This window comes from Anser brachyrhynchus (genome assembly GCF_964034855.1).
Source record: "Anser brachyrhynchus genome assembly, chromosome: 5".
Classification (NCBI taxonomy): domain Eukaryota; kingdom Metazoa; phylum Chordata; class Aves; order Anseriformes; family Anatidae; genus Anser; species Anser brachyrhynchus.
In genome coordinates this window covers 41,920,007-41,932,106 of record NC_137699.1, presented here as the reverse complement: position 1 = coordinate 41,932,106, position 12,100 = coordinate 41,920,007, and the positions used below count along the sequence as shown (strand labels likewise).

General features: G+C 60.0%; 1 protein-coding gene across 4 annotated transcripts in view; it reads left to right on the top strand.

Annotated features, from left to right (window-relative positions):
• LTBP2 (latent transforming growth factor beta binding protein 2) overlaps positions 1–12,100 on the top strand; it is a 64,762-nt gene that overhangs the window by 46,534 nt on the left and 6,128 nt on the right. Inside the window, exons 11-29 of one of the 4 annotated variants that reach the window (XM_080595515.1) lie at positions 15–179; positions 799–1,029; positions 1,578–1,600; positions 2,418–2,457; positions 2,845–2,937; positions 3,713–3,838; positions 4,134–4,262; positions 4,487–4,606; positions 5,506–5,625; positions 5,796–5,918; positions 6,130–6,255; positions 8,102–8,224; positions 8,534–8,659; positions 8,758–8,880; positions 9,098–9,229; positions 10,203–10,328; positions 11,147–11,290; positions 11,478–11,669; positions 11,787–11,867. In XM_080595515.1, coding sequence (XP_080451641.1) covers positions 15–179; positions 799–1,029; positions 1,578–1,600; positions 2,418–2,457; positions 2,845–2,937; positions 3,713–3,838; positions 4,134–4,262; positions 4,487–4,606; positions 5,506–5,625; positions 5,796–5,918; positions 6,130–6,255; positions 8,102–8,224; positions 8,534–8,659; positions 8,758–8,880; positions 9,098–9,229; positions 10,203–10,328; positions 11,147–11,290; positions 11,478–11,669; positions 11,787–11,867 — 2,343 coding nt within the window. Of the gene's footprint in view, positions 1–14; positions 180–798; positions 1,035–1,577; positions 1,601–2,396; positions 2,458–2,841; positions 2,938–3,712; positions 3,839–4,133; positions 4,263–4,486; positions 4,607–5,505; positions 5,626–5,795; positions 5,919–6,129; positions 6,256–8,101; positions 8,225–8,533; positions 8,660–8,757; positions 8,881–9,097; positions 9,230–10,202; positions 10,329–11,146; positions 11,291–11,477; positions 11,670–11,786; positions 11,868–12,100 lie in introns of all 4 variants that reach the window. The other 3 variants (XM_080595513.1, XM_080595514.1, XM_080595512.1) reach the window with 3 other exon arrangements.

Sequence of the window (12,100 nt, the reverse complement as noted above, 5' to 3'; positions counted from 1 at the left end):
CCATTGCGTTTCAGCGGACAAAGCGGTGTCGATGGAGCAGGGGCTGTGTTACCGCTCGGCGGCCGGAGGCGTGTGCTCCTTCCCCCTCTCGCACCGAATCACCCAGCAGATCTGCTGCTGCAGCCGCGTCGGCAAGGGCTGGGGCAAGAACTGCGAGGAGTGCCCCGTGCCCGGCTCAGGTGAGACCGGGAAACCACGGCTCTGGAGGGAGAGCACAGCCACGTCTGTGCCTGGCTTTGCTTGGCAGCCCTTTTGTCTCGCTCGGCTTCCCTCACATCTGCTGCAGGAGTGGGGGTGAGTTCAGCATGTCTCAGCGTGGGGTAGGATGGGGAGGGAAAGCTGCAGAAATCCTCAGGGCTGGGAAAAATCTTCTGGTGGTTTGTGTAGAGCACCTTGAGTGACGTGCGAAGTGTTCAGTGCCTGGGTGCCAGGGGATTGCTTTTCTCTGCTCCCTCACTTAGACTGAACCTTCTCGTGGCGTGACCCCTTCCTAGCAGTACTGACCTGGGGGAGAGATTTAGGTTTTGGTGTCCAGGAGTACCAGCCAGCAGCTGTTGAAAATATCTTCTGCTTGATGCATCCACCCACTGCAGCCAAGATTTGTTTCTGTCATGAGTTAACCCTTAGAAATCTCCAGAAAATGATTGGATGGGAGAAAGCGGTAGCTGCGTTCACAGACACCTGTCCGTTCTCACTCTTTCCTCCACGCGTCCCACCATCATGCCTCGGTACTGTAGGCACATCTGCCTGTGATCCCTGCATCAACCTCTAAAGCTCTGATTTGATTTTCCCTTACAGAAGCCTTCAAGGAGATTTGCCCAGCAGGACATGGCTACACCTACTCCAGCTCTGACATCCGCCTGTCCATGAGGAAGGCCGAAGCAGAAGAGCTGCCCCTCAGCCTGGAAGAGCAAAGGGAGAGCAGCAACTGGACGTTAGACTGGACAGCAAGGAGACAGCAGCTGCAGGACAGCTTGCGCGGAAGCATCCTGCAGGCATTACCCCACCCTGGCATCACGGCAGGAGAGGGTAGTGTGAGGTTAAAGCTGCTCCATCCGGGTCCCTGGCAGGGGAGGGCAATTCCCAGGTCCTACTGTGTCCCCATGGGTGGTCTTGTGGCTGATGCGGGCTTTCTACATGTGTGTGAATATGCAAGGTGTCCTTCAGCCCTGCAGTGTTCCTGGGGCACCTCTTCAGGCCTTTGGAGGAGAGGTTGAGTGCTTCAGGCTCCCAAGACTGCATCTTTGCAGTGGGTGCTGGCTGGCCAGGCTGCCTCCCGTGGGACCTCAGCTCTGCGTGGGAGCCCTGGCACCGCACTCCTTCAGCTTTTGTCCAGTACAGCTGGGGAGAAGTGTGACCGACTGCTTGTGCCAGCAGCTGCTGGGGTGGAAGCTCCGGCGGGCTGTGAAGTGCCAAAAGAGTCCGGGGGTGTAGGCTTTGGGAACAAGCTCTTACAGGGGAGAATGAAATACTGTGAGGCAGTGTCTTAGAGGTGGGATGAGATTAGAGCTGCCAGGGTTGGAGGAGGGTGCCTGCCTGCCTTGTTTCCACTCACCGTGCACTGTTTCCCTTTCCAGGTGAAGTTTCTCTTGCTGGTCAGGTGAGTAAGGTTCGTCTTGCCAAATGTGGCAGGATCATACAAACAGGTGATGGGGAGTTGTGAAATGTGGTCAGAGGCAGCAGCAAGGTGAGCAAGTAGCTGCACAGCCTCTCCCCCTGGCTGCGTTGCGGTGGCTGGAGGCTCTGTGCCAGGTGCCTGCCCAGCCCTTGCTAAGAGGCTGTTAGCTCACACCAGCAGGAGCTGCGGGCTCTGCGGCGCTAGTTCATGGCCTGTGACCTCCAGTTCACCAGGGCTGGGGTAGCAGCTCCGGCTGAGGGACGAAGCACTCACTCCCTGCTGCCAGACCAGCCTGGCTGCAGCTGGGGACACAGGGCTCCGCCAGTGGAGCCATCTGGGGACCGATTCTCTGCCGGGCTCTCCTGCGGATGGGCTTTGTTATTATGAGCCTGACTTGAAAACTGTGTCTCTTGATCCCGTCCATCATTAGAGGCTGGGTTATATCTCACCTCAGTGCCTCTGTGCCCCCCCCTTCAATAGCCCCTGAATATACTTGTGGCCTCTCTGAGAGAGGGGACAGCACACTGCCATTGTCACTAGACATGGACTGTCCTTTCCCAAGGACACAGGAAAATCTCAGGTCAGGGCAGATATCTGAACCAAAGTTTCCAAAGCTTTTGGATTTGAAGCAGAGCTGAAATGGGACTGCTGTTGCTTAGCTGCCTCTTTTCTTTCTTATGGAAAGGTTCTCAGAGTGGAGAGACAGGTTGTGCTCGGATGTCCCCTTGGGTGGGCATGGGACACGGCATCTCAGCTACATACAAGTGGTTAAAGGCAGCCTTGTGTTTCTGTCCCTCAGGTTGCTGCTGGTGCCACCCCAGAGCCCGCCACGCGCAGAGGTGAGCACCCGGCTGAAGGGAAGGCAAGGTGGGAGCGGTGCTGAAGGGGAAGGGGCAGCAAGGAGAGTGTGATGGCTTTGAGATGCCATCGCCCTCAGAGATAGCACCGGGCAGGATGGGCTCCTGGCCATGCCGGGATGACTGATGGGCGGCTGCAGGGGTGCAGGAGGTGTTACTTCTCCAACAGGCCACGCTGGCTCTGCAGGGAGCGAGCGGAGGAGGTTAAATAAGTTGATGAGGTTTCTGCAGCCACCCTGCTGCCCCACCCTGGCTGTCCCAGGGATGTGGGCACTGGGACACCCAGCACTGGTGGGCTTTGGGTGGACACCTGCACCTGGGACCAGGCGCTGGAGCTCACCTCTCCTTCCTCATTGCTCCCCTCAGCAGAGGAAGAGGAGTCCCGGCGTGCTCCTCCCCAGCCTGGCCCCACCACCACCTGGGCTGATGCTGCTCCAACACAGATGCCTGCCCAGGGCTCAGGTGCGTGTCCCTCCCCTGCCTGCCACTGCAGGGAAATTATGTCCTAAGCTCCGTGCCAGAGCTCTCTCCCTTCCCAGCCCTCTCCTCTTCCCACCTAACACCCGGGACTGCCATCCCAGCCCTGATGGCGTGTCCCAGCCCCGCTGGCGTGTCCCAGCCAGGGGAGGCCAGCCGGGAGCAGGGATGTCCAAGGACAACCCTGTCGGGGAGCGAAGCACTTGGTTCTCCAGGCCCTTCCCTGCCTGCAGCTCATCTGCTGGGCAGCGAACGCCAGGCCAGGGGGGTCACGCGCCTGCCCCGGTGGCTGCGGCGTGAGCTGAGTCACCGGGGAGCAGGGTGGAAGGGGCGGCATGTGGCTGCTGGGGCGGCTTGTTTACCGCGCAGAAAACAAGAGGGCTGTTGTTCCAGGGCTGCCTAAGCGTCTGGGAGCTCGGCCCTGGTCCTCCGCCTGGGGCTGGAGCACCTTTGGGAGCAGGGCTGGCGGAGGCACCTTGCTGAGGAATGCGCCTCCCTCAATAGCCTTTTGTCTGGGGTTGGTCTGGCCCCGGGATGGGGTGGGGGGCGATGCTGCTGCCTTCTCCTGTGCCCTGCTGCCCCCCTGCTGTCTGCACCCTGCTCAGCAGGGCAGGGGGCTCTGCTCTCACCCCAAAAGATGGCCCCATCCTCCAAGACCTCTGGTACGCATGAGGCTGGCCAACTTTATCACCTCCCCTGTGTGGGGCTGAGCGCTGCAGGGGACTGGTGCAGCCCCCAGCCCTGTGCTCTCTCCACCCAGGGGCCAGTGGCTGTGCCTCTTCACCTCTCGCCTGCGGAGCTGGCGCTTGTGTGCTCACCCCAGATGGATACAGCTGCTTGTGCCACCCGGGCTATGCGTTGCACCCCAGCCATCTCCGCTGCATCGGTATGTCAGCACTGCCTCTGAGGTGAGGGGCGAGGAAGGCGAGCAGGGCCAGAGCAGCCCTGGGGTGGGGGACTCCTGCTGGGACCAGCTCCCCCAGCCCTTATGCTCAGGGCAGGTTGGAAGAGCAGGGCCTCCCTGCCAGGCGTCAGTAGACCCTTTGGTCCTTCAGGCTCTTGGGGCAGGCTTTCTGGCATCTCTGCTGAGCCCTGCCCACCCGGTGCACCGTGGGGCTGGTGGATGGGCGGCAGGAGCTGCTGGTGCTGACAGCCTGTCTTCCTTCCTTGCCTGAGCACAGATGAAGACGAGTGCCTGCAGGATCCTTGTGCTGGAAAAGGTCACTGTGTCAACAGCGTGGGCTCCTATTTGTGCCTCTGCTACTCTGGGTACACCCTGGTTGTCTCGGAGAGCAAGCAGAGCTGTCAGGGTAAGTGGCGGTCTCCTGGCACCGTGCTGCCACCTCCCCAGGCTCTCCCCATTCTCCCTCCCTTGTGCTCTCTCATGTGCATGCACACGTGCCTACACTGACCACTGCTTCATGGTGGTGGGGGGTGGTGCTGGGATGGGCAGACTTCAGCAGGTGGAGCAGCAAATCTGCACCCAGCTCTGGAGGGGAAAGGCTTCAGGACTTGTCTCCTTCTGCGTTGCCAGATCAAGATGAGTGTGAACAGCCCTCTACCTGCCCAGGACAGCGATGCGTCAACACCCCCGGCTCATACCGCTGCGAGTGCAAGGAGGGCTTTGCCATGGGGCCCCGAGGACAGTGTGAAGGTGAAGCTTGCTGCTGCCTGTTTCCCTCTGTGCAGAGCTGAATACCTCTCCTCGCTGAGGGGTTGTTCCTCCTGGAGCAGACGACGGATCCACCCATGTTTGTCTGCCCTGTGCCTCCCCTGATGGCTGCCTGTCCCCTCCTCTCCCTGCAGGAGGGACAGGCTTTCCTGGGCTCTAGGGGAGATTTCTCCTAACATCCTCTCCCACTTCCCCAGGGACAGCCCCCTTGGCACACTGGGGCCAGCCTAGTGCCAGCTTCCCTCTCTGGGAGGTGATGCCCATATGTTTTAGTGACAGCTCGACTCTGTCACCAGACCCCTGTGCTGGCAAGTGGTCTGCGGGGAGAGCAGGCTGCAAAGGCTGAGGCCGCCTGTCCCAACGACATCCCTCTCACTTGGCATGACTGGGGCCCTTCGGAGCACTTGACCTTGTGAACGCATGATGTGCCTGATCAAAGATCCCTTTTCCCTCAGTAGCTTGTCTCCAACAGAGAGTAGGAGCATATTTTAGGGGACAATAGGGGGAACAGGGTATGCACAGAATGCTGCTACCCCTGCACGGCCTCCAGGAAGCACGTGCCTTAAGGACTTCCTGAGCTGGAGGCTGCATCCTAATCGTAGTTACGAAAGCCGATGGCAAAGCAGCGCTGCTTTGCTGATCCCTTTCTGTGCCCGTGCACATTCCTGGCCTGGCAACATCCTCTGGCAGCGAGTTTTGCTGCTGGATTGTCGGCCCCCAGGTGTGGGTGTAGTATCCTTAGTGCTTATGAGAAGCATTCCCCAAGCCCTGGCAAACCTGTCTCACTTCCTCTTGGGCACCCCTGTCTCAGAGTGGGACTCTGAGGCTCCAACTGCAGGGGACATCCTGAAGGAGCCTGCAAAGATTTTGTTTCCTGGCAGATATCAACGAGTGCGTGGATCCCAGCCCTTGCCCCAATGGGAAGTGCGTGAATACCCCGGGCTCCTACAGGTGTGTCAGCTGTGCGGATGGCTACCGGCCCAGGAACGGGAGATGCATTGGTGAGGACCTCGGGCTGGCCCTGCGAGGCACCCTCGCCCCCATGCAAACCTCAAAAAGAGCCAGGGGCACGTGCAGCACGCTTGTCTAGCACAGTGCCCTCGTGACTCGGGTGGTGGGGACGGACCTGAGCACCCTTCCGTGCCATGTTGCCCTTTTCCCTGTCACGCAGATGTGGATGAGTGCCTTGTGGAGGGGACCTGCGCCCACGGACAGTGTGTCAACCTGGATGGCTCCTTCCGATGTTCTTGCTACCGGGGCTACGAGGTGGCACCTGATGGGAAGAGTTGCCAAGGTACCGAGGAGCTCTTGGTCCAGACCCAGAGCCCCCGACACGTCACACACCCAGCCCGAGGTTTCCCAGGGCTCTTCTTGAGTGCTTGGCTCTGGCCAGGTCCTGACTCTCTGGACCCCATGTTGGCTGTTTCCCTCAGCTTAGCTGCCCTTGGTCGTGGTTTCTCCTTATTCTTCCCACCCACCTCGCTCTCCCTTGTGTGCTTACACAGACATCGACGAGTGCACAGCCCGGGCTGCCTGTCCCTCCGGACTCTGCCTCAACACCGAGGGCTCCTACTCCTGCATGGCCTGTGATGCTGGCTACACTGTGTCCAGAGACGGCAGCGTGTGCGAAGGTAAGGATTCCCTTTCCCAGGGACAGAGGAGCGGGCGCTAGAGGGAAGGAATACCCAGCAGGGGGAGAGACATAGCCATGCCTAGGTTGTTGGGAGGGCCTGGGGACATCCTTAGCCTCCAGATCCTTCTGCGGCTGTTTAGCTCCCCAGTCAGCAGATAGCACGGGGGCCTACAAGTGGATGTCACCCAGGGCAGCAGGAAGGAGATCTCCCTCACCCAGGAAAGGGATGGGGGAAGGACTCACTGATGAAACTCCTGGACTAATTGCCACCTGAGGAATGCTGACAAAGGCCAGAGGAATACAAAGGACCCTGGATACATGGGCAGAGACAGGCTGTGTGTGGTTCAGTTCAGAATCGTGTGCCTGGGAGCACGTGTCCCGCATTTAGGTCCTCAATAGAGGAATTTGTCTCTAGAGAGCTGCAGAGCTCTGCAGCTTGCACACAGCTGTTGAAAAACACCCAGGAAGATCTCACCTTTGATGTGACTCTCAGAAGTTCCCCTGCATGGGGTCTCCACTTGGGGAGGCGAAGAAGGCTCCCCCCCTTCTCCTCTGTGTTAGTGCCTGAGAAACCCAGTGTGAAATGAGGTCACTTTCCATATGATTTTTGCGTGCAATGGGAGAGCTGTGGTTTGGTCCCTTTCCATCTGCCCTCCCCCTTTCCCAGGCCTCCAAGTGACCCCCTTCTCAGCCACCTTGCCCTGGCCGTGTCACGAGGGCGCCTTATCAGGGTTCGATACTGTTTGGGTCACACTAACCCAATGGCAGGATGGCACGTTCTTCCCCGCCTTGGCTCGTGGCCTTGTCTGTGGCTCTGGGTTTCATATTTGAAAAACGATAAGGGTTTTGTGATAGTTTTGTGATAAATAAACTAGGTTATGGTTCATCTCCAAAAGGATTCGAGAGCATCGCTACTTGCAGCCCTCTGAAACCAAACAGCTGGACACCCTGCCCTGAGGAGGGAGGGAGCAATGCTGCTTTATGCCTGGGGCATGCTTGGTGCTCTGCAGAGAGGAAAAGAGGGTCCTTTCCTCTGCCTTGGGGCTCAGTGTGGGGACTTGTCTTCTGCCCTCGCCCCCACCTGCAGAGCTTGTGGCACAGGGACAGGTGACTGGAGCGGTCCTGAGCGATGGGGCTGGCTGAGGCTGGGCCAGCTTTGCCAGGAGAAGGGCATCGTAGGCCAGCCTGGCCAGCAGGAAAGCAGAGCCACAGGAGGTGCGGCTGGTGCTGGGTTACTTTCCTGAAGCCTGCTGTGGTGCAGCTAGCTGAAGAGAGGGCTGGTCAGCATGCGTGGCTCTGCGCTGGCCTCTTGGTGGTGGTGGTACCCAGCACAGAGCTCTGCTGGAGGCGGGCGCTGGGGCTATAGCACCGTGCTGTGTTCAGCAGCACCCCTGTGTTCACAGAATCACGGAATGGCTGGGATTAGAAAGGACTTGTGGAGGTCATCTGGTCCCCCCGTGCCAGCAGGGCCACCTACAGCAGGCTGCCCTGGACCACGTCTCCAAGGAGAGAGACTTCACAGCCTCTGGGCACCGTGTCCCTCACCTGCCTGGGGATGCTTTCCAGGATTATTTTTCGTTAGGGTTAGCGTCGGTGTGTGTGTGCTCAGCTCGGGGCTGGGATCCAGTTCCCGCTGCCTGCAGCAGGCAGGTGAAGGATGTGTGCTGACCCCTCACGCCCCAGTAACAGTCCCTGCCCTCACCTCACTGCGGCAGCTTGCACTGGAGGGCAGCCCGAGCCCGCTTTGCAGGCTGACAGCGGGGTGATGGCTGCCCTGGGAGGGGACCTTCCAGTGGTGGCAGGAGCTGGGGCCTCACTCCGTGCTGTGTCCTTCTGCTCGGCAGACGTGGATGAGTGTGAAGACCCCGCTGTTCAGTGCCGGGGGGGAGAGTGCAGGAACACTCCGGGCTCCTACGAGTGTCACTGCCCAGCTGGCTTCGAGCTCCTCAACGGCACCGTGTGCCAAGGTACGAACCCCATCCCTGCAGCCTTCTGGGTCCGGGGCACGCAGCTTCCCTACGGATCCCCTTCTTTCTTGGCAGGGAGGATGCCAGTGCCAAAGCAGGTGATGCCACCATGCACGGCACACCCATAAGGCCGTAGCCAAACGCAGGGTCACTGAGCATAGGGGAGGTCTCTCCCTCCGTCGCAAGAAAGCCAGGGGCCAGGAGCCCTGTGAGGGCAGCCTGTAAGAGCCCGTGGAGAGGAGAATGTGGCTCAGGAACAGGACGTCCCCCAGAGCTGGGTGGGTGGCTCTGACTCTGCTCCTTCTGCAGATGTGAACGAGTGCCTGAACAGCGAGATCTGCAGCCCCAATGGCGAGTGCCTCAACAGCCACGGATCCTACTTCTGCATTTGTGCTCCCGGCTTCTCGAACACGGCTGGCGGAGTCAGCTGCCAAGGTGGGTTGGTGGGTGGTGAGGGACATACCTCAGGTCCTGCCCCTTGCTCCTGCCCCTGCTGCAAGATCCAGCCTGACGTTTTGGGCCTGATTTTGCAGATGTGGACGAATGCGCAGACAAATCCCGGTGCTCGCAAGGCCAGTGCCTGAACACAGAAGGCTCCTACAGGTGTCTCTGTGAAAATGGGTTCAAACACTCCCAGGAGACTGACGACTGCGTAGGTGAGAGCTCATCATTGAGGAGATCAGCCCCTGGGATGTGGGGGGACGGATGCAGCCAGGGAGGAGGCAGTGCTGGCTCCCAGCACCCAAACTTGCCTCATAAGGAGGACCAGCAAGGGCTGGGGGTCTCTGGCAAGCTGAGCCTGACCCAGGCTCAGCCATGAGCAAGCAGGGACCCCACTTGACCGTCCCTGTCCCTTTGCCCTGCTCCCTGCAGACGTGGATGAGTGTAAGGAATACGGGGATGCCATCTGCGGCACGTGGCGGTGCCAGAACAGCCTGGGCTCCTACCGCTGCATCATGGGCTGCCAGCCCGGCTTCCACTGGACGCCCCTGGGTGACTGCATCGGTGAGTACAGCCTGCGTGGCCCTGTCCCCTGCCTGGCAGGGACAGGGTGGCTGTGGGACATCTCTGCCAGGGGCGCGGGGGAGAAGGAGGAGGAGGAGGAAGCATGTGGCCAGTGGGGAGGCAGATAATGCCGAGAGTTTGTTTTCTTGGCTGAGCTGCCTGCTTGTGTCTAGACTTCTCTCTTCCTGGCATCTGGAACAGACACTGCATTGTGCTGCTTTCCGCTCAGGGAGAGTCCTGGGCAGGTTACAGCCATCCCAGGCTTGGGGCTGGACCACAGCTCCCAGTAAGCTGTGCTTGCTGGAGTGACTGGCTCCACCAGTCACCTGCGTGGCAGCGCTGGGTGAGGGGAAAGCTGCCACTACCAGTGTTGGGCAGGTCTGGGTTTGGAGCTCAGGCTTCAGAAACAGGCAAAAGGAGAAGTGCGAGGGGGGTTCTGCAGTTTTCCTGGTTCCCCGTGGCTCAGAGAAGGCCGCAGCAAGGAGGAGCCGCTGCCAGCTACTGAGCTCGGGGCTGCGCCAGGACTCGGTAGTGGCAGCACTGTGGGAGCACTGGGCTTGGGGCTCTGACCCCTCCAGGGAAGTGTGCCCAGTGCAGCAGCAGGAGGGGAGTGGGATGCTCATCCCCAGCCCTCTGCGCTTGTATGACACGCTTCAGTTGCCCCCTTGTATCTACCACTGACATGAGTCAGTAGGTTCTGTGCCCCTTTACACCACTGCAGGGACTTTCCCTCCTCTCCCCTCTACCAGCCACATCCTGTGCTTCCCATCTTCCCGTCCATTTCCCACTCCCGCCCTGCCCCTGTCCCCGTAACCCACACACTCACAGTAGGGGGGTGAGCAGGGCGACCATATCCAGTCCCTCGCATCAAAGTGATGCTTGCCCTAATCCCCAGCCTTGGGGTCAGAGCAGAAGGGGCTGTGTGTGGTGACATTGGGGTCCTGGGCAATTGCTCTAACTCCTGCTGCTGCAGACATAGATGAATGCGCCAACGAGACGCTGTGCGGGAGCCACGGCTTCTGTGAGAACTCGGACGGCTCCTTCCGCTGCCTCTGCGACCGCGGCTACGAGAGCTCGCCCTCCGGGCACTACTGTGTCGGTGAGTCACTTGCAGGGTCCCTGTCCCCTCCCATCACTCTGCCAGGTGGTGAGGAAGAGCCTTCAGCAGATTGAAGACCGGTGTGGTGGTGACCCTGCTATGTGGTGGCTCCCAGGGCATGGACAGGGACAGCATCCATGCACTGAGAACCCCAGGCACAGACAGAAGAGCCTCTGGGGGCAAAAACCCTCCTGTGCTGTCCCTTAGGACACCAAACTCTTGGGGCTGTGAAGGGACAGGGCTCCATGAAGGAGCAAAGGCTCCCAGTGAAAAGGGAGGCCTGCTCTGTGCGGGTGCCATGGAGCTGCTTAGGGGCTGCAGACATGGAAGGGGCTAAAGAGGTACTTTAAGAGGTGCCTGGAGAAAACAGGCAGGGTGTAATACAAGGGAAAATGTTTTCGGCATGAGGACGGTCAGGCAGTGGAAGAGGTGCTCAGGATGGTTGCGCAGTTGCCATCCTTGGAGGTTTGCAAAGGCCAACTAAACAAAGCCCTGAGCAGCCTGCTTGGCCCATAAGTGACCCTGCTTTGGGCAGGGGATTGGCCTAGAGACTTCAGCTGATGGATTTTTGACCTCCTTCAAACCTGGCTGATCCTGTGGTGCTATGGCTCACGGCAGCTGGAGTTCAGGCTGTCTGAATGCCCCGAGAGCAGGGCAGGAAGCTCTCACCATCCTTGTGTTGAGCCACGGCACAAACGGAGCTCCCAGCTCTCCCCTAGCAGCTTCCAGCTCCCCACCAAAGGATGTCCCAATGCTGCAGCCATGCTCTCCCCTCCCACCCCATGGGCCGGAGCCCATCGCTCCCCCTTGCTCTGCAGATGTGAATGAGTGTGAGCTGATGGTGGCCGTGTGTGGGACCGCGCTCTGCGAGAACGTGGAGGGATCCTTCCTGTGCCTGTGCCCCAGCGACCACGAGGAGTACGACACGGAGGCCGGGCAGTGCCAGCCACGAGCAGCCATGGGTGAGAAGCGGGCAGGGCAGGAGCGTGGCAGCCCTGGCTGGGGTGAGGGAGAGCCGAGGAGGTCGCGGGGGTGCCAGGGCCGTGCCCATGCAGGCACGGGAGAGCTGACTTCTGGGGAGAGCCGAGGAGCCTGAAAGCGGGGACCTCCTGGGTGTGGGAATCCCATCCCTGCTCTGCTGTCTTCCAGAGGGCCCCGAGAGACACGCGGCCCAGCCCTCCGACAGCGCGGAGCGCAAGCAGTGCTACTACCACATCAGCGACGTCCGCCTGTGTGACAGCGTCCTGGCCAAGAACGTCACCAAGCAGGAGTGCTGCTGCACTGTGGGGGCAGCCTGGGGCGACAACTGTGAGACCTACCCCTGCCCCATCGCGGGCACAGGTAGGACGGTGGCCCCGCCACCCCCAGGCAATGCCAGTGCTCTGCCCGCCAGCTTGGTTGCACTAACGAGCTGTTTTCTTTTGTCCTGTCTCTCCTTGGCATCTGCCCCTTGGCCAGTGGAGTATCAGGAGATCTGCCCTCTAGGGAAGGGCTATGTTCCCCAGGAAGATCTGCTCTCAGGAAAAGTCTCCTTCACAGGTACTAGCATCGTTTCTTCCACTGGGGAGAGGGAGGGCACTGTGCCAAGCCCTGCATGGAAATGGAGCCCCAGAAATATCTCCCCGGGGCTGTGGTGGGGGGTGCTGACATCCTGCTCGGAGAAATGGATGCTTTCCTCCCAGCCGGAGAAATTACAGACTGTCAGTACCACCGAGCTGGAAAGTGCCTCTTCCTCCAGTCCTGCCTCACTGCTGGCAGTGATCCTTTCTCGG